At 37.1% G+C, this 20,058-nt stretch overlaps 1 protein-coding gene across 1 annotated transcript in view; it reads right to left on the minus strand.

The window, feature by feature from the left end:
* Positions 1 to 20,058, minus strand: part of GPC6 (glypican 6) — a 1,010,768-nt gene that overhangs the window by 328,660 nt on the left and 662,050 nt on the right. The window contains exon 4 of the mRNA XM_016224122.2: positions 10,141 to 10,306. Coding sequence (XP_016079608.1) covers positions 10,141 to 10,306 — 166 coding nt within the window. The remainder of the gene's footprint in view (positions 1 to 10,140; positions 10,307 to 20,058) is intronic.

Here is a 20,058-nt window from a genome sequence, read left to right on the forward strand (position 1 = left end):
GTCTCACTAGACATACATCAAGCACTTAATAACCACATGAGGCTAGTCGATACTATATTGGACAGCACAGACACAGAACACTTCCATCGTTGCAGAAAATCCTATTGGACAGTGCTGGCAATATCAAACTTTCAGTTTCTCCCAATATACCCATTAATCCATGTAGCCAGAGACTAAGTGTTACTCCCTAAATACTCAGTAGGAGTTAATTTGTGCAGTGGTTAAGAGCCTGAGCTCTGAGGCCAAATCCTGGCATTGTAACTTACAAGCTGTATGACTTTGGACAGATCACTTAACTTATCTCAGTTTTCCTATCTGTAAAATGGATCATAGTATTGACTATTTAATAGGGTTATTGTAAGGATAAAAAGTGTAAAGCGATTACAACATTGCCTGGTATAAAGTAAGTATCCAATAAATGTTAGCTATTGTTGCTATGTATGTAATATTCTCCAAATCGAACACAGAACCACAGATTAGAGCAATAAAGTTCCTTACAACTCTTTCAGGTGTAGAATTTGAACACTATGATTATAAGTGAGTAGCAAGACACATTTAAACATTTGCTCATGGACAATCTCGAGAAGTATTTATCTGGATCTTCAACCAGTAAAGGATGGTGTTAGACACATATTAAATTGAATCTCCAAGAACTTTTAAATATTTTATGCTCATACTCAGTGATTCAATAGGAAATACTGAAAGGCTGATTAATGACGGGACATATGTATTTCACTTTGTGGAGGTACCTTCTAAAAGTTGGCTCCTATGCATGATCCACATCCTCACAGGGCACTGTGTACTGGTGATTGCAGAATTATTCCTGAGTAATACTCTTAGGGCTATTGATGATTTCCGTTCTCCCATCTGGTTGGGTATTACCCAGATATTTTTCGACCATGGATTTCTATGATTATGTTAACACACAAGAGTTTGAAACACTAAACTGTTTTAAAGATGAGGAACTAATCTACCAATAATCAAGGACACTGAATTTAGAAAACCAAAAGGCTCATGCACAAGTGATAACATCGGGGGCTCCAAATAACTTTCACCAGCTGACTATTGTAACTTTTGAGAATCCTCTCCTTGAAGTTAATGAATTCTCTTACAGAAGAGCAGTCCTGCTTCCTTAGGGAGAGCTGACTCCTTCAAGCTGGTGTGAAACTATTGGAGAGATAGACACTGGACTGAGTTAGGACAGGGGTCACTTTATGATTCAGTCAACCTGAAAATCACATCAGCTCAGGCAATCAAAGGGGCCATCACTGCTACTTCCAAAATTCCCTCAAATCTACTAGCTCATGCATTTCACCCAATATTATATTTAGGCCTCTCATTGGGTAAGTTAATTTCAGGAGCATTGAAATTTCAGTGGTAAATACTATCTTTTTTAAACATTTAATTATCTTTCTAGAATATCCCTGTACCTTAAAAAATAAAAATGAGCTGCATATAGATACATCCTTTCTTGGGAGGAATGTCATATATTCAATGACATTTTTCATTGCTATTTCTAATGTTTACATCTTCAGAGGTTATAATAAAGGAAATTCTTAGCATAGCAAATTATTTAAATCCATGCAAAGAAAAAAAATCAAGGACATGTCTTTTTTATGTGGGATTTATATACAAGCTGTTATTTGAAGGACAAGGCATATTTCAAGCTGTATTTTAATTTAAATTCTCTCCTGGCTATCTTACCAAGTATCTGTAGACATAATATTCTTAAATGAGTTATAAGCTCAAACTTTTCATATACCATGAAGGTTCTCAAATTTTTAAATTACTCCCAAGGACATTAATACCCATTTCCCTTTTAGAGTAAGCAATGAAAACATGGCTTTAACCATCAGAATAATTCATGGGGCCATCTCTCCTAACCTGGCTCCAACCCCTGATTCCTCTGAGGGTTGTTCATTAATAAACAAGTCACAAAGACAATAAGATAAAGAGAATAAAATTCTAAAAGGCTCTTTTATAATATTAAAGAAACAAGCCTGAGGAAAATTAAAACTAATTTCAAAAATGACTCAAACATACAGGCATGATCAGTACTTCTATTCTTGAGCTAATCATGGATTAAGGAGCTTTCAGAGGATTGGAAGATATACCTCCATATAGATTTAATTATCCACACACACACACACACACACACACACACACACACACACACGTAAATGTTATATTTATGGGAAAAGAAGTCTAAGTACCCTCAATAATACTATTGTTGTTTTTCTTAATATATCTTTATTGATTTCAGAGAGAGGAAGGGAGAGGGAGAGAGAGAGATAGAAACATCAATGATGAGAGTCATTGATCTGCTCCCTCCTGTACCCCGCCCCCCACTGGGGATGGAGCCCAAAACCTGGGCATGTGCCCTGACCAGGAATCGAACCTCAGTCTTCTGGATCCTAGGTCGATGCTCAACCGCTGAGCCACACCAGCCAGGCAGCACTACTGCTTTTAAGATATTTTAATAAAGTGTTACAAGATCACACATGAATTTGTTATTTGGATTAAAATAAATGTTTTCATTCTAGCTGTTAATCAGGACTTTTAGAGCGACTTAAATGGCCCAGGACTCCCCACCCCCCTTTAATTCCTTCAGTCACCCAGACTTTTTGTTTATGATGGCCCTGGGATTTGTTATAAGTTTGCTATTTGTGAAAAGCCACATAGTTTAGTGCTTTCTTTAACAATCACTTACTTAGCTCTCTTTATATTAGTTCCTACAACAATTTCTTCTACCTCATGTTCCTCTTATCTCCTCAAATTGGAATTGCTAAGAATGTCACTGGGCCACTATTTAGAGTGTTTGGCTTTTCCCTGGGTTTGTGGGCCTTTTGGAGTCTATTTAATTCCATTCTAAAGAATCATCAAATATTTTCTCCTGGCATGCCAAAGGCAGACATCTGTGGTACAGCTTGAACTTCAACATGACAGTGAAAACTATCACATGTTAGTAAAATCAGATGTTAATTAGTAAAAACAAGTACCTTTTGATATAATTATCAAATTAAACTACTTACAGAGAAAACACTGAAACTGAAGTGCAAACTAAAATGCAAAATCCCAAAGACAAAGGCAGTTCTCTAGCCACCTTGAACCATTTTGAAATGCTCTGCTTTCCCCTGGTAAACTAAATCCTTCTGTTGCCAGTTCTCACAGAAACTGGAGGGCTTGAAAAGGCATAAGAGGTATTTCAGTGACCTTCCTATTATAAACGGAACATCTTGTATCTTAAAGGATGTTATACTTGCAAATATAGGAACGCTTCGTTACAGGCTATTGGTTGGTATCACATTATATTGCAATATAAATTCTAACTTGAAAATCTTGTTTAGAATGTCATATCTGAAGTCATCAGTAAATAGAAAATGGATTCGCTACAATTATACATAGTATAGAAGCTGAGTATGTGGAAACTGGAACAGATGGATGAACAAGAGCTGGCACTGGGGGTAAAGGAAAGACACACACACCTTGCAATGACTACTTGTGTATTATACCAAGTACTTTCAGGTTTGATGTGCTTTGCCTGCTTTGATCCATGGGAAAATCTCCTTGATTCAGAATAGAAATTGCAATTCTATGAATCCCTTTTGTTGCCTCAAGACCAGGCAGGATCAGTAAGTGTTCAGAGGTTAAGAAATGCCCGCTTCTGTGTTTGCTGAATAGCCTCAGACATTATACCACCCCTAAGGCATTAACCCTACAATACCACATGAAAACACTTCACACATGCTAAGTTTAGAAGCACACCATTTCTAAACGTAGGAAATTGATAAAAAGTGCCACTCATGAAAGGCTGCTGGGCGTCAGCCAACGGTTTTCTTTTTTTTCCCCCTCAGCAAGTTGTTAGTACGAGTTCTGCATTCTGCCGGCATTACGAGAACATGGCATGTGAGAAATATTCACGGGCAGTGGGAAACATTGAATCAATGACTGTAAAAGAAAGGCAGGGGTTTGGTTGGGTGGGGTAAGGTTTCAACTGATAGAAATTAAAGTGTTTTCATTTTTAAAAAAAATATTGGTGCTTTTAGGAATGCATGTGAGCAAAAGCAAGTTCTGTAGCTAACAGTGAGGTCGGATTCTAAAGAAGTGACATTGGCTTTTGTTCTTCAATTGAAGAGTTATGTTTCTGGCCTGTATTACTGAATAGGCTCTTGTCTCATACAACGCCGAGATGAAGAAACCTTGAAAGCTTGCTGCTAAGTACAACCCTTGAATTTTTCTTTTCCTTTGATTGAAAGGAAAGGATTGTCTATGTTTAGGGTCTAGAGGTTTTGAAAAATGGCATTTCAGGATATATCAGCCAGAGTCCTATCATACTTACAGAATTCTTTGTAACAGAAAATTTTCTCATCAGATTTATATTATAGAATTTCCTATTTAGAAAGTCATTGAAAGAGGGGCATTTTATACAAATGCTTGAAATAGTTCCTTGGGTTTATTTTACATCCTTCTGAAATGCAACATCACATAGTCCTGTCCTGTACACTATAAAAAGAGAATCTGAGTTTATTTACTAGAAACAATAAAATGTTTGTCTAGTAACATTTACCCCAAGCACAAAGTTGTGAATACACTAAACGCCTTGAGGATAAAGACTCTTGCAGGTCCTACGAAAGTCATTTGTGCACCAAAGTTGCTATTTATAACATGACACTCATCGTTTGACTGACCTAACACGGCTTCCTGTGGCTGGCTCTAATTTCCAACTTAATGGCAGACATCGTAATGAAACAACCAGGTTCATAATCTGATTTGTTTCTGCCATCCCTGCACTTGTAGAGTCCATTAACAACAGGGATGTGTGTTTTTTTAAATTACTGAATTAGTCATAGTTCCATTAAAAGAGTAAGGTCACAAAGTAAACTAGAACAGCCTCTTAGTATATTCCCTTCCACTTCTCCGTCCACTTGTTTCCATTTATTCCATTCAAAGAACACATACAGAGCTCTGCTTTCAGCAGGCAGGGCCTTATCCCTTCTATACCCCAAGCTTAAACCAGAGCAAGGTCCATAGTAGGCCCTCAGCTGGATTAGCGAATGAATGTGCTGGATTAATGAGTAAATGAGAGAATGAATGGACAGTACCCTATGGGGTCTTGGCATGGCACAGATGCAGGGCCCACCTTGGATTTCATGCCTGGTGCTCTCATACTAATTTTCTGTCATTGGGCTGTCTTGAGACGTAATAAATGGCTGGTTTAAAAGGAGAAAGAAAGCTCAGAAAGTTCGGTACCACTGGTTGATCTGGTCTATGAGTGTCCAAGGACTAATTAAAAATGCACGTCTCTCTGTTGGCTCCCCTCTCCCCCCAGGGTAATTGGAGGACATTTATAGTTCAAGGAACTCAAACTTTTCTTGATGAAAATTAACATAAATTCCCCACATCTTACCAGATAGAGTCAGTGGTAGTGGTGGTGGAGAGACTTGATCATAAAATGTGTCAAAAATAAAATGAATGTGTATTTAAGAGCCACTGACAGATCGTGAAATTGTCACAGAACTTGCAAATATTTGAGACTTATATTGTAACAATTACATATGTTATGGCTATTTGACATCAATCATGTCTGACAACACTAATTCGATGAGGTCTTACTATTTTATTCTGTACTTACGAAAATCAGGCTTTCCTAGCCCTCCAGATGGGGATAAGTCCCTCTGCTTACTAGGCACTTAGCATCCTGTGCTTCTATTTTCCTAGCACTTTATCACAGTTTATTATAATTCATTTAACTACGTGAAATACTCTGAGGGCAAAAAATATATGTTTCTTGTTTACCCAATATTGTGAGTTGAATTAATTTGTGAAGATTATTAGTGTTTTACTAACTGGGAGAGCCTAAAATATTAGGCTCCGATGTTGGAAAAAAACATCTTTAGGTCTCACTTTTATGGAACTATAGAGGCAGTTTTGCTTTATATTTGCAGTAATAAGCATCCTATAACATTCTAGTAATAAAAAACATTAGAGAACAAAATAGAATTCCTGCCTTTTCTCTCACGTTCGCCTTTCCACACTCACAACCTCTTTTTCTCTCCCTCTGGTTCTCATAGTCTATAAAGTCTTAGAAGGTACCAGATGTTTGGTAGAGGCTGTCCCACACATCCCATATTTTTATACTAGGAGCAAGATTTATTAGAGTTATAGAAATGTAATTTTAGCCTTAACGTGGCCCCTTGTCAAATAGAACAATTCTTATCCGTGGAGAGTTGGCATCAGTGCCAAACACTCAAAACAACCACAGAATCTTACCGAAACAACAAATTCTGCCCACCAACTGTTTCCCTCTAGGGAATTTTAATTCACATAAACATTTTTCAACAGAACCCTTTTCCTTTCAGGCAACATTCAAAAAGTGAGGCCGGAATAAGTCGTGTATGAATATATAGTATCACCTGTGGTAAGTGCCTAAGCAGAGACTTCCACCGCCTCAAATTACCTTTTCTTCCTACTGTCTAGTTTCCAATAACACAGGCTGGAAGCCGCTGTCCCTTCAGGCGCTGCCCAGCTCGGGGGTGCGGCACAGCGCGCCCATTCCTCAGGTGCAGCAAACTGAGGTGCAAGTGGACCCGGGCTGTGCGCTGTGCTGGGGAATCCACGTGGTCCTGGAAAGCGGCTGGAAGTCCCTGGCAGGGGTGAGCTGAGGCTTTTCAAGTATTCTGAAATGCATGTCACACCATCTTCTTCAAAGCCGTCAGCAACTTTTTTTTTTTTTTTTTTTAAGGCTCTTTGCATAAGAGGTAAAAAGTTATTCCTTTTTCCTGCTGTAGTTACTTGATAAGGATTTTTGGGGGCACAATCTGTGTGCAGGGCATGAAGTTACACTTCTTAAGTGAGGAATGCTTCCCTTAGGAAGTGTAACTCCATGCCCTGCACAGAGATCGTGCCCCCCAAATTCTTATCAAGCAACTACAGTAGGAAAAAGGAATACCTCTTCACAAAGGCAACCCTTTATTAACCAGTGTCACCCCAATAAATTTAATAAACATAAAATAAGTAATTAAGAAAGAAAAAAATGCATCACAAGTAGATTCCTGGTTGTTTTCTAAGATTAAAAAAACCTTACAGAACCTCAGGAGGGAATGGGATACCACTGGGATTTTACTTGAACACTTAAAACATTTCATTCTATCAGTGAATTGCCTTTCTTTAGACATGATCCAGACACACACTGAATTCTAAACAGTTACAAGTGACTTTCAATTAATTTGTGGCTTTGTAAAGATCATGTGCCACCAGCTCGATTCCTGTTTTATTGACGGTTGATTGCATGTCCCTGTTAACATTTTTGATGAGCACATAATAAAAAAATACCTATAAAATGTATAAAATGGGACATGGATGCAGCAAACAGAGATGACTCATGCAATTGACAGCAAAAGCAGTGAAAGGTTTGATGAGAAGATGCTAGACACCCAAGAGCGATGGGCTGCAGGTGCTAACCAAAGAGAGGGCGATTATGTATAGTGTTTGTGGGAGTACTGATTTGCTCACTGATCTTTGCTGCTGCATTCATGAACCTGTAACACCATCATCTTGGATGTATCTGTGTGGAAAATGGATTTGGTACATTTGACTAATTTCTGTGATAAATTTGTGAAGTAACATTTCACATCCAGGCAAGTATTAGCAAGAACACATTTTATTCTGTAGGTCTATGTTGGTGGTCAATTCTTAATGTCATAGCAAAACTTGAAGAAAACTGGGAGAATTTTCTCAGAGGTCCCTAGCGTTAATAAAAAAAATGAGATAGGGAAAAATGTGTATGAATATATATTAATGCAGGACTAACCACTAGGTTTTCTTCTCATTAAAACACTTGGTGGGTTCAACTTTTAGTTTTTCAATCAAATGATTTTCCTGACTTTTAATTACACTTCAAATTGGCATCTAGGAAACCCAATTGATTAAAAGTTTAAGGATTTGTTTTACATTGAAATAGCCATTCAGCACTGAGAAAAAAAAGCTAATTAAGAAGTCACTGTTGGTCTTACAAGTTAAAAAGCCCATATTCTCATTCTTAATCGTGTCCTGCTCTAAGTAACAAATCCACATGCCCACTTTCATCAATAACTTGCAGGCTGACCAAAGACAATTAAACTGTGCTAAGAGTTAGGCAGTTGCAACCCAAAAGTATGAAGAGTCTTTATGACTCAAAACTGATGCTATAAGGTTTATTCTGGTTTTGAAAAGATGCAAATCTTTTTAGATTTCTTGATGAGTACATATTTAATAGTATTATTTGGGTAGAGTATCTGCCAAAATTAATCTAAATGTATATTTTAGAAGATCAAGTTTATTCTGCTTATTTTTTAAATTCATACCTGCCTCCAAAAGCTGAGTTAGAAGGGTCCCTGAATGATTAACTTTATCAAATCGCCCTCATTTTTCAAATGAAGTAACCTAAGATCATACAAGCAGATTTTGCCCTCCCACTGAAAGGAGAGAGTATAGCATTTCAATGTATTCTCTCTGAAATGATTTCTGAGATTTTGTTAGATGACTCCCATTTGAATCTACCCACTCTCAGATCTTGTTATAAAAAACTTCAGTACCATTTTCTCTGGAGTTTCTAAGCATAATAGTGTTAGCCAATGGTTTTCACTGCCAAAGCCCGACGTCTGTAACTTAAGCACCTCTTTCTGTGCACCCTGGGCTTAGGTTGCTCTCTATTCCAACACATCTTAGTTCCCTTTCCTATCCTGCTCAAATCTAAGATGTTAGAAGACTTTACTCATGCATTCTGGTGTAGAGGTTTGCATAAATGATGAGGGCCCTCGGAGGCTGACGAATGCCACCGCTATTTGCACCACTCTGCTTGTCACCCTGCAATTGCAGTAAATGCAATTGAAAGTACTTTTATTTGAAGGCCATTTGACAGAGGGGAGAGAAAATACACTTACTCTTTCAAGGCCTGTGTATTTTCCTGGGAGAAGCTTGCCTATAAAATGTGTCCTTTTATCCTTGGATAGCTATTTGGGAAATATCTTTTGGCAGCGCAAACCCTGAGTGATTTCTGCGACTTAAGACTCTGAGCCGTGAGTCACAGGCCTCCCTGAGTCCTCCCCACCTCCTTTCCTCCCACCTTCTACAGACTGCAAGGCTGATTCACGCTTGTGTGCTCCCAGCATTCTTTTCCACAGAATAAGAAGGAACATTTGCATATTTTACCAAAAATATTGAGCTATTTTCATCGCAGATGTTTAAAGAAGGAGTTGTTTACTAATATTGAAACAGCACACAAATCACATTGAACCAGCTTAAAACTGGTTCCGCTCCCTAAAGCAGATGGGGGATTCTACAATCCTTGAGTATGTGTTTTTTTTTTGTTTTTTTTTGTTTTTTTAACAGCGACAGCACTGCGCACGCGCCACCCCTGCCCTCCACCCGGAACCAAATTCTCACGCCTTCGCACGGAACCGAGGGGTGGGGGACATGACCGGAACTGGAACCCCGGCAGCCTATCAGAAGCGCAGGGCCCGTCGTCCAGGAAGATCCTGTGCGGAAGCCCCGCGGCCATGACTGACCGAGTTCAAGGTCCTCCGATTAAACTTGCCCCGCCAGCGCTTCGCGTGCCCGGTCCCCTAACTCCTTACAACCCTCGGTTGGGCAGTTGGGCTTTTAGGTGAGACAGCTTCCCATTCTCCTCGCTTAGTGCTCTGCAAATGAAGCCAGTTTATTTGTTCCACCGCCAACCTCGGCGCTCAGGGTTGGGCCCCGCTGGGGGGCGGGGGTGAGTTTCGGGCTGGGGGACAAAGCCTGCCCTGCTGGGGTACACTATCTGCGTGTCTGTGGTTATGTTAGCAACAGAAACGCAGGACAGCCGCTCTCGGTTACCAGAGTCTTCTCGCGCTCAAGGAAACTCAACAAAGGCCACTTGGGCCGTCGCCAGAGGCGTCCGTCCGCTGACCACGCGGCCGGCGGGCCCCGCCTCCAACAGGACCGCCCTTCGCCATGTACAAGGAAGCCTAACTTTGCAGAACAAACCAAGAAAACTACAGCACGACGTCCTTGCTTCGCCGCGCGGTTTTGCTTCGCGCGTGAAACCGCCTCCGCCCGCGGTGGCGGCTGGCAGCGGCCGTGGGGCAGGCCCGCCTCCGCGCCCGCGGGTCGAGCTCTTACCTATGAAGAGGTTCCACTCGGTGTCCAGGTCGGCCTGGTTGGCCAGGCAGCCCTTGAGCACGTTGAGGCAGTAGTTGTTGCAGGGCCTCACGGCCGGCAGCCCCCGGCAGTACGGGCAGTACAGCATCTTCATGAGCGCGCGGATGCAGCCTGGGGTGGGGCTGACCTGCGGTGCATGGAAGAGAAGAGAAAGTCGGAAATAAGAAGGACGGAAGGGAGGAAAAAAAAGATGCAACTCATTCTCGCCTTTAAAAAAAATAAGTAAAAAATAGGTGAAATGGTTCTGGTCAACCTCCAGCAGTAGAACAAGGGGTTAAAGGAACCATCAGGACCCTGGCCCTTTGTCAGACTTGATCTTGAAGGCAGTGATTCCTGTTCACCACTTCTGCTCAGCATACTAATAACCCATTTTCTTGAAATGTCCCCGTCAACATTTTGATATCTATGCCATTGTAATTCAGCCCTAAAACCTAGACATGGTGTCATTGCAGTAGGACACGAAATGAGATAATGCATGTGAAAGCAATTTGCACAGGTAAAAGCCCCATAAAAATGTAGGTATTATTAAAGTTTAATGTGAAACCTTTAAAAAATTTTCCAACTGGTTATTTGACCCTGTTTCTAAAGGTGGTTGCCAGATATACTTCCTTTGTATGTTAAAAGGATCAATATCAACTTGTCTGGGATTTCTGAGATCCGGGCTTGCTTGGAAGCAATGGAACTGCCAAGGCACCGGCTCCGGGCCTCTGAAGCTTGGCAGCTCTGGAACTCTGTGGAAAATGGATCCAGTGTTGAGTGTGAGGAGAAAATCTTGCAGTAATTCAGAGGAACCACTAATCAACTGACAATGAGTGCTATTTGCCTAGAATAAGGAAAGCAGCCTGCACCTTCCTAAGTTAATCAATTCTAAACAAATAAGGCCTTTTTTAGGCTCATTGAAAATTCTGATGTGATTTCAAGTGGAAAGAATAGTTAAAACAGTATGGGCCAACAACACAGTACTGAAAGCGCTTTCTCATGATGAAACAGAAACATTATTGTCATATTTATTTGGTTGGTTCCATATAATTTTGGTTTTAAGTGAAGTAGCTATATGTTGCCTTCTTTGTGTTCTAGATCAGAGAAGCCTAATTGGAACTCTTGGACAGTTTCAGTCTTATCAAATGGACCTGGATCCACAGGGGATATTTACATGTCGGAATATTCACATACTGAGATAGCAGCATAACACCTCTACAGAGGTGGGGCACTGAAAGGTATTTCCACCTAAATGGAAACTCAACAACTGTAGATAATCTCTGTTGTTTTATTCTTTACCTGGAAATCCTTGAACACAAGGCTTTGTATTGTGTTACATTTTCTTGATTTTGTATACTCGCAAAGTCCCTAATACATTATTTCAGGAAAAGAAGAGTTTGTTTATCTATTTAGGCACGGAAAGTTATAATGATCCTTTTTGTTTGTTTGTTTTTTACTTTTTTCCCAAAATTTTATGAAAGTTTTCTAACATACAGAAAAGTTCAAAGGTTTTCACAGTGAACATCCATTTTCCCACTCTTAGATTCTACATTTAATATTTTCCTACGCTTGCTTTTCCATACTCAACCTATCCATCCAACTCAATCTATCCATCCTTCTATCCATCCATTGACCCACCTTATTTCTTACTCACTTCATAGTAATATCCCTTTGATTTTTACTTTTCCTGGTAATTTGATGTTGGCTTTAATAAAAGAGAATTAACAATAGGAAGTTAGTGTATTACATACTCCAAATCTAGTAAGCAAAATAAAATGTAATTGACCTTACTTTATAAAAATATTCAGAGAATTGTTTAATACCATTAATTCTAAAATTTATTTTCTAACAAAACAAAAACAAAAAGGGAGAATGAGAGTAAGGAGTCTAGTGTCTTTTCTTTGGAACACACATTAGTGCTTCCATATCATCTTCAGTTGGGCTATTTTGTTGAAAATGACAAATTTTATCCACAATTGAGTAGTATTGTTTTAACATTTCTTTTATCTATATGTATTCCAAGCCATTCACAGAAAATAGAGACCATATTCTGTCTTCTCCATACAGAATCAATGTAGAATTCCAAATTCATATACATTTTACTTATTTGTCATGGTTTCGGTCCTGCAAACCTTCGTCCACAGGATTTTGTTTTCAACAGCCTTCCAATTTCTCTCTTGGCCTTAATGTCTTTCTCCAGAGAGTCACCACTTTTCATGAGCTGGCTCAGTAATGTCTTCCTTTGACTGTTGGAGTGTTGGCTTTCTGGCCATTGGAATTATAAAATGCTTTGCTGCTTCTCCGTGTGCCAGTACGCAACCTAGAGCATTTGTCAATATTGGGGATGCAAACTTGAGATCGCTTGGATGGTGTGGACTCTTTTTTATCATTACAACCTGCACCACTCTGTAAACATGCACATTGTTATAAGGTATCATGCTTAAGACTCAGGTGCTCAATGGTTGCTTTCTGTATGGAACTTCCCATTGTTTTTCCCAATTTGTTGGCCACATTGATGTTGAAAGGAAAAGAAGGACAAGATAGTTTTATGCATCTAACATTCAGTTGTTGTTGCTTTTCCACTTTGTTTTCAAAGGTTACTGATTGCATTAATTCCAAAGCTTTGCTTCTTTATTTTTTTTATTGTGTTGGAACCTGTACAGTCTTCTCAGTCTGACATTTAAGAAGAGTCTCCAATCAGGGTAGCAACCAACAGAGAAAACTGAACAGCCTTAATAACCTAAAAGAACAATGTTGTTCAAGTTAAATGTGGCTCTCTCAGTACTTTTGGAAATCACATCCTTCCTGGTCAAATAAAGGGCATTTGAAGAAAAAAATGGAGAGTGGAGGGTCAAAGTTGAAACTTTCATGTTCACAGGCCATATTTTTTGAATTGACACAGCTGCATGCTTGAATTAATTTTTTTTTAAAAAATCATCACTTCAAGCTGAAGACTTTTAGAAGTAAGTCTCTGAAAAGAAGGTTGTTTTAAATGTCAGTTGTGTGAGGGGATATTTCTCCTTTTAAATGTTTAATAGTGTTCTAAAATTATGCTATACCTACTTAAAAATATATTTTTTTATTTTGAATTCAATATAGACTCACAATAAGCTGCAAACATAGTAGAGTCCTGGGTGCCCTTCCCTCATGTTCCCTCAATGGTAATGCCTCATATAGCTGTAGTACAATAGCACAGAGAGGAAATGGACATTGGCACATTGCTGCTAACTAGTTTATAGACCTTATTCCAGTTTCATGATTTTTTTCACCTTGCATTCTTGTGTGTGTGTGTGTGTGTGTGTGTGTGTGTGTGCATGTGTGTATACATCTATGAAACTTTACCCCTTGTATACACTTTTGTAATGCCACCACAATCGACATACTAAATTCTTCCATCATCAGAAAAGGACTCCCTTGTGCTAACTCCACCCCACCCCACTGTTCTGTCACCTGGGAATCTATTGATATCAGTGGGAATCCACTGATATCTTTTACATTTCTATAATTTTGTAATTTCAAGAATGTTATTTAAAATGGTTTAGATGTACTAGAATTTGTTTGACTATTTCTCTTTGCTATTAGGAATAGTACTTTGCTATTAGGGATAAAGCTTCTATTAGCATTCATGTACAAGTTCTCACATAAACATAAGTATTAATTTCCTTGGGATAAATGCTCAGAAGTGCATTTGATGATTTAAATGCTTAGTGCATGTATAGTTTTGTAAGAAAGTGCCAGTTTGTTTTCCAGATTGGTTGTAACATTTTACTTTTCCACCAGCAATGTGTGGGAGATCCAGTTTTTCCTACATCATTGTCAGTATTTAGTCTTATTACTGTTTTGTTTTTGTTTTAGTTATTTAAATAGGTGTGTTATCTACTTTTACATTTATGGTGAGTTTCCTCTGCATGATATCCATACCTATATTCAAACTTCATTTGGTTCTAATAAACATCAGATCCATAGTCATTAACCAGCTGATCTCTGGAAAATACATAACACTAAAAAATATATACAATTCTGACATAGTAGATAAATCTGTAAGTTTTGCAAAACCAAAATAAAGGAGTTCTCAAAACTCACATTTGAAATTTAAAATAGACTACTTCTCAAACACATATTACCACAAATTTGTATATTTGGTGGACTATTAGAAAAAAAAAATCTACTGAAGAATATTGTGTTTATTTAGCGACAATAAAGTATACAATCATCCTGAGAAATAAAATATTGAGTTTTGTAAAGTTAGTGATATGGACTTTTTAACTTTTAAAAATGTAGCTGTAGCTTCCTAGATATTCAAAGGATACTGGGAAATAAACTTAAGTGAAGGGATAAGATGAGATGTTTAGAAAAAAATAGTGAGTTGAGTTTGACATTCTTTTTTGTACTTGTTTGTGCTCTCACATAACTTTTATATATTGTCCTTCACCAGTAGTAATCTTTTGTCAAAAGTTTACAGTTTTACTGGGGTGGTGGTGGCCGGTGGAATAGTCATCTTTTCCTACTCCAATATCCTACTTTGGAAAGAGAGACACAAGTTTTTGAGTCAATCAGGTTAAGATTTCAATATAAAATCCTTGTGCCTTAGATTTAGTCCTTCTGTTAACTTCTTTTGATGCTGTTTGTATACAATGAAAGACTTGTAAATTATCATTTTTATAGTTAATACTATAACAGACTAGTTCTGAGAAATACTAATAAAATTTTAAAATATAATTTATAATGAAGGTTTCTTGTAAAATAACTGAAAAATGAGTAAAATGAAATAAAAAAATAACTGAGCTCATAGTTTGTAAACTTGTGAGTTGTTTTGTTATTTGTATTTCTTTTTTAAAAGGCAAAATACATTAAAACATGGCAAAGAATACAAAAAGAGCCCTTAATAAAGCTGTATTGGGAGATATCACTAAGAATTATCTACCTGGCTAGCTATGTGTGTCAGGATCTTATAGCAAATAACTCCTATATTTTCTAAATGTGATTTGAGGCATAGCATACCCTTAATGATCTAATAGCAATGTATCACAGGTCTTTAATACACTTAAGCTTTCTGGATCTGAGCCAACATGCAGGCATTGGTGCTCACATTAGCAATTCCTGATAGTAGCCAATGTAAATAAAACTGTCTCTTAAAATATTTTTAGAAGCAAGAAAACATGTAAAAGTTATAAGATTATATTTATGCACAATGAAAATACACTTAGCAAGTGCTTGTTTCTATGGAAATAATATAGCCAAATTAATAAAGTAAACATATCTGTTTTCTGCTCCCCAAAGAAAAGCAAGTTAAATGTAAGTGAATTCTTTAACTAATATAAATTCAAAATGTGTTATTTTGATCAGGAGTTGATGCCATTCTCCACAGTTTATAATCTATACTCATATTAAGTGATGAGATGTTTCTACTCATCATCTTAATATATCACCAGATTCTGAAGTGTCTTTTATTTTTTATGTTTTAATTGATTTTAGAGAGAGAAAGGGAGAGAAGGAAAGGAGGAAGGAGAGAGACTTATTCTTCCACTTACTTACGCATTCACTGGTTGATTCTTGTATGAGCCCTGACTGGGGATGGAACCTGAAACCTTGGCATATGGGGATGATGCTTACCCCACTGAGCTACCCAGCCAGGGCTGAAGTGTCTTTTAAATCCCAAGGATGATTAAAATACATTCAAAGTTGTTTTTCTGTTAAGTAATTTTTATTATAATTCTTTAACAATCAGTAACCTGGATGTAGGCTTTGTTGTAAGCTTATGAGAACTTAAATTTGTTTCTTCTTTGTTTCATGCAAATTTCATTTATCCAACATTTATGGAGATGAATATAGGTAGACCTTGGACCAGCGCTGGGATGCCTGGACTACATTCATTTCCAGATCATTTCAGGGAATAAATTATTTGTCTTGGGTAAGTGCCGTGTAAAGAAAATCCATAAAAGGGCATTTAGCTCTGAAATGGAAAGTAGGTGTTGACAGAAATGGCTTCTGAAGGAAGTCATGTAACAGATGGTTGTAAGATAAGCATGACAGGTGAGTGACATCACAGAAATGGTGGGGTAGAAAATACCAAGAATCAGTACCTCTACTGAAACAACCATTAAGCTAGTTAAAAAAAAAAAAAAAATTCACCTTTTTCAGAACTCTGGAATATAATTAAAAACAAACTAACAACAAAAACCCAGCAACAAGGAGAGTGCTTAATAAAGAAAATGGTAAATTTCAGTAAAAAAGCATTGCTAAATCTCAAGTCTCAAGAAATTTTATAAGATTGCCATCTTGCTAAGTATTTTCTCTGAGCCACAATGAAATGACACTAAAAATTAATATCAGAAGAAAAACTAGAAAACTCATAAATATGTGGAAATTAAACCACACACTCTGTACAACCAATAGGCTAAAAAAGTAACCACTAGGGAAATTAGAAAATACATTGATGAATGAAAATGAAAACACAACATACAAATACTGACAGCCATACGTGCCCATGTTAAAGAGACTATCTCAAATCAGTGGCCTGAGGTTATACCTTAAGGAACTAGAGCAAACTAAAACCAGCGTTAGTGAAAGGAAGGAAATAATAAAGATTAAGTGGAGATAAACAAAACTTTGGTTTTATTTGTTCTTTTTCTAGCTTTTTAAGGTATAAAGTTACATTATTGATTTGAGATCTTTCTTCTCCCAGAAGCTGGGAGAGAGGCGTGGGAAGTCTCTCCCTCTGACACTTCAGAAGGAATCAATTCTGTTGACCCCTTGATCTCGGACTTCTAGCCTCTCGAACTGTTAGTGAATAAATTTCTGTGTTTTAAAATCACTCAGTTTGTCATGATATGATATTGTAGCCTTAGGAAACAAATATATATGCACCAACAAATTAGATAATCTTGACAAAATGGACAAATTCCTAGAAACAATCTACCAAGACTGAATCATGACGAAATAGGAAATATGGTTAGACCTATAACAAGCAAAGAGATTGAATTGGTAACCAAATGCCTTCCGACAAAGACAGAGCCAGGACCACATGGCTTCACTGGTAAATTCTACCAAACATTTAAAGAATTAACAAAGGATTATTTTTAAACTCTTCTTAAAAATAGAAGATGAAGAAACATTTCCTAACTCATTCTAAGAGACCAGCATTACCTGATACCAAAGTCAGATAAGGATGATAAGGAAAGAAAACTAAGACCAATACTCTTATAAATGCAGAAGAAAAAACCTTTAACAAACTGGCAAGTGGGATCCAAGAGCTTATTGGAACCTTATACACCATGACCGAGCGGGATCTATCCCAAGAAGGCAGGGGTGCTTCAAGATAAGAAAATCAGTGTAATACTTCACACTCATAGAACAAAGAAACAAAAACAACACGATCGTTTCAATTGATGCAGAAAAAGCTTTTGACAAAAATCAACGCTTTTGTGATAAAGACATATGAAAAACTAAGACTAGAGGGGGACATCCTGAACATGATAAAGAACATTTGTGGAAAACATACAGCTGACATCGTACTCAGTGGTGAAAGACTAAAGGAATTCCCCTAAGATCAGGAAGAAGATAAGGGGGCCTTCTTTAACCACCGCTATCCAAAATTGTAAGGAAAATTATAGCCATTATTAGGGGGGAAAAGGAAGTAAAATTATCCACATTTGAAAAAAGAATTAAAACTATTTTTATTCACAGATAGCATGATCCTATATATAGGAAATCCCAAAGCACTCAACCAAAATACCCCAACTAGAGCAATACATGAATTCAGCCAAGTTGCAGGGTACACGATCAACACACAAAAAACTACTAAGTTTCTGTACACTAGCAATGAACAATCTGAAAAGGAAATTAAGAAAACAATTCCACTTAAGATAACATCCCAAAAGTAGAATACCTGGGAATAAATTTAACCAAGGAGATGACAGAAATTTATACTGAAAACTATAAAAACATTGAAATGAATTAAAGAGACCTAAATAAACAGAAAATCATCCTGTGTTCATATATTGAAAGGCAATATTGTTAAGATAGCTACTACTCAAAGTAATTTACAGATTCATTGCAAACTTTATCAAAATTCCAATAGCTTTTCCTTGTAGAAGTGGAAAAGCCAATCCTTGAATTCATATGGAATTGCAAGGGGCCAAAATAGCTAAAATAATGCTGAAAAAGAACAAATCTGTAGCATTCACACTGCCTGATTTCAAAACTTACTATAGCTTACTACAGAGCAAAAGTAATCAAAACACTGCTATTCTCCAGCAATTCTACTTCTTGATATTTACTCAAAAGATTTAAAAATAAGCTCTAGAAGAAATATTTTCATTGCCATGTTCACTGCAGCATTATTCACAATAACCAAGAGGTGAAAACAACCTAAATGTCCATTAGCTGATGAATAAAAAAATATCGTATATACATTCAGTAGAATATTATTCAAACTTAAAAAACTAGCCTGCAATATGTGACAACACAGATGTACCCTGAAGACATTATATTAGATGGAATAAGCCAGTCATAGGAAGACAAAATACTATATGATTTGTGTTATATGAAGTATCTAAAGTAGTCAAACTCATAGCAGAGAGTGGAATGATTGCCAGGGACTGAGTGAGAAGGAGAAATGGGGAGTTGGATTCCATGGATATAGAGTTTTAATCACGCATGTTAAGAAAGTTCTAGAGATTATCTGGGCAACAATGTGCATATATTTTACAATACTGTACTAGACACTTAAATTTTAAAAGGGTAAATCTCATGTTTTTTACAACAATGATAATAATAAATACTGTTACACTAGCCTAACGATAGACATATAGCTTATCTAAATACAATTGAAACATCAGAAATAAACACATACACTTATGGCCAATTGATTTTCTCAAGAGTATGAATATCAGTGGGAAAGAATAAATATTCTCTTCAACAAATGGTATAAAGACAATTGGATATCCTCATGTAAAACAATGAAGTTGGACCTTACTTCATACAATGCATAAAAATTACTCAAAATGGATCAATGACCTAAATATAAGAGCAGAATCTTCCAAGAATAAAACTCTTGGAAGAAAACATGGGTACATTTTTATGATCTTGGATTTAGCAATGGATTATTAAATATGACACTAAAAGACAAAGAGATAAACTGAACTTCAACAAAATTAAAGACTTTTGCTCATCAAAGAACATTATTAAAAAAGTGAAAAGATAACCTATGAATGAAAGAAAATATTTACAAATCATATATCTGATAAGGGAATATGCACAGAACTCCTACAACTCAACAGCAAAAACACAAGCAACACAATTTTTAAAAATGACAAAGCACTTGAATAAACATCTCTCCAGAGAAGATAGGCAAATGATTACAAGCTCATGAAAAGATGCTCAACATCACAAGTCACTAGAGAATGAAAATCAAAATGAGATATCACTCACATCCTTAAGATGGCTATAATAAGAAAGATAATAACAAATGCTGATATGGATGTGGAGAAACTGAAACCCTTATTTATTGCTGATGGGAATGTATAAAGGCAGTCACTTTAGACAGAATCCTACTCCTAGTTATATACTTGAGAAAACTGAAAATATACACCACATAATACTTACACATAAATGTCTATAGAAGCATCATTCATAATAGCCAACAACTGGAAACAATTCAAAATGTGCATCAAAAGATGAATGGACTAATTAAATGTGGTATATCCATACAATGAAATATTATTCAGCGATTAAAAGTAGTGAAATTCTTATACACGCTGTATCATAGATGAACTTTGACAACATTATGGTACATGACAGAAGCCAGTCACAGAAGACCATGCACTGTATGAATCCATTTATGCAATATGTCCAGAACAGAGAAATCCATAGAGGCAGCACAGTCATGGTTGCCAGGAA

Source organism: Miniopterus natalensis, chromosome 2 (genome assembly GCF_054644295.1).
Source record: "Miniopterus natalensis isolate mMinNat1 chromosome 2, mMinNat1.hap1, whole genome shotgun sequence".
NCBI classification, from domain to species: Eukaryota; Metazoa; Chordata; class Mammalia; order Chiroptera; family Miniopteridae; genus Miniopterus; species Miniopterus natalensis.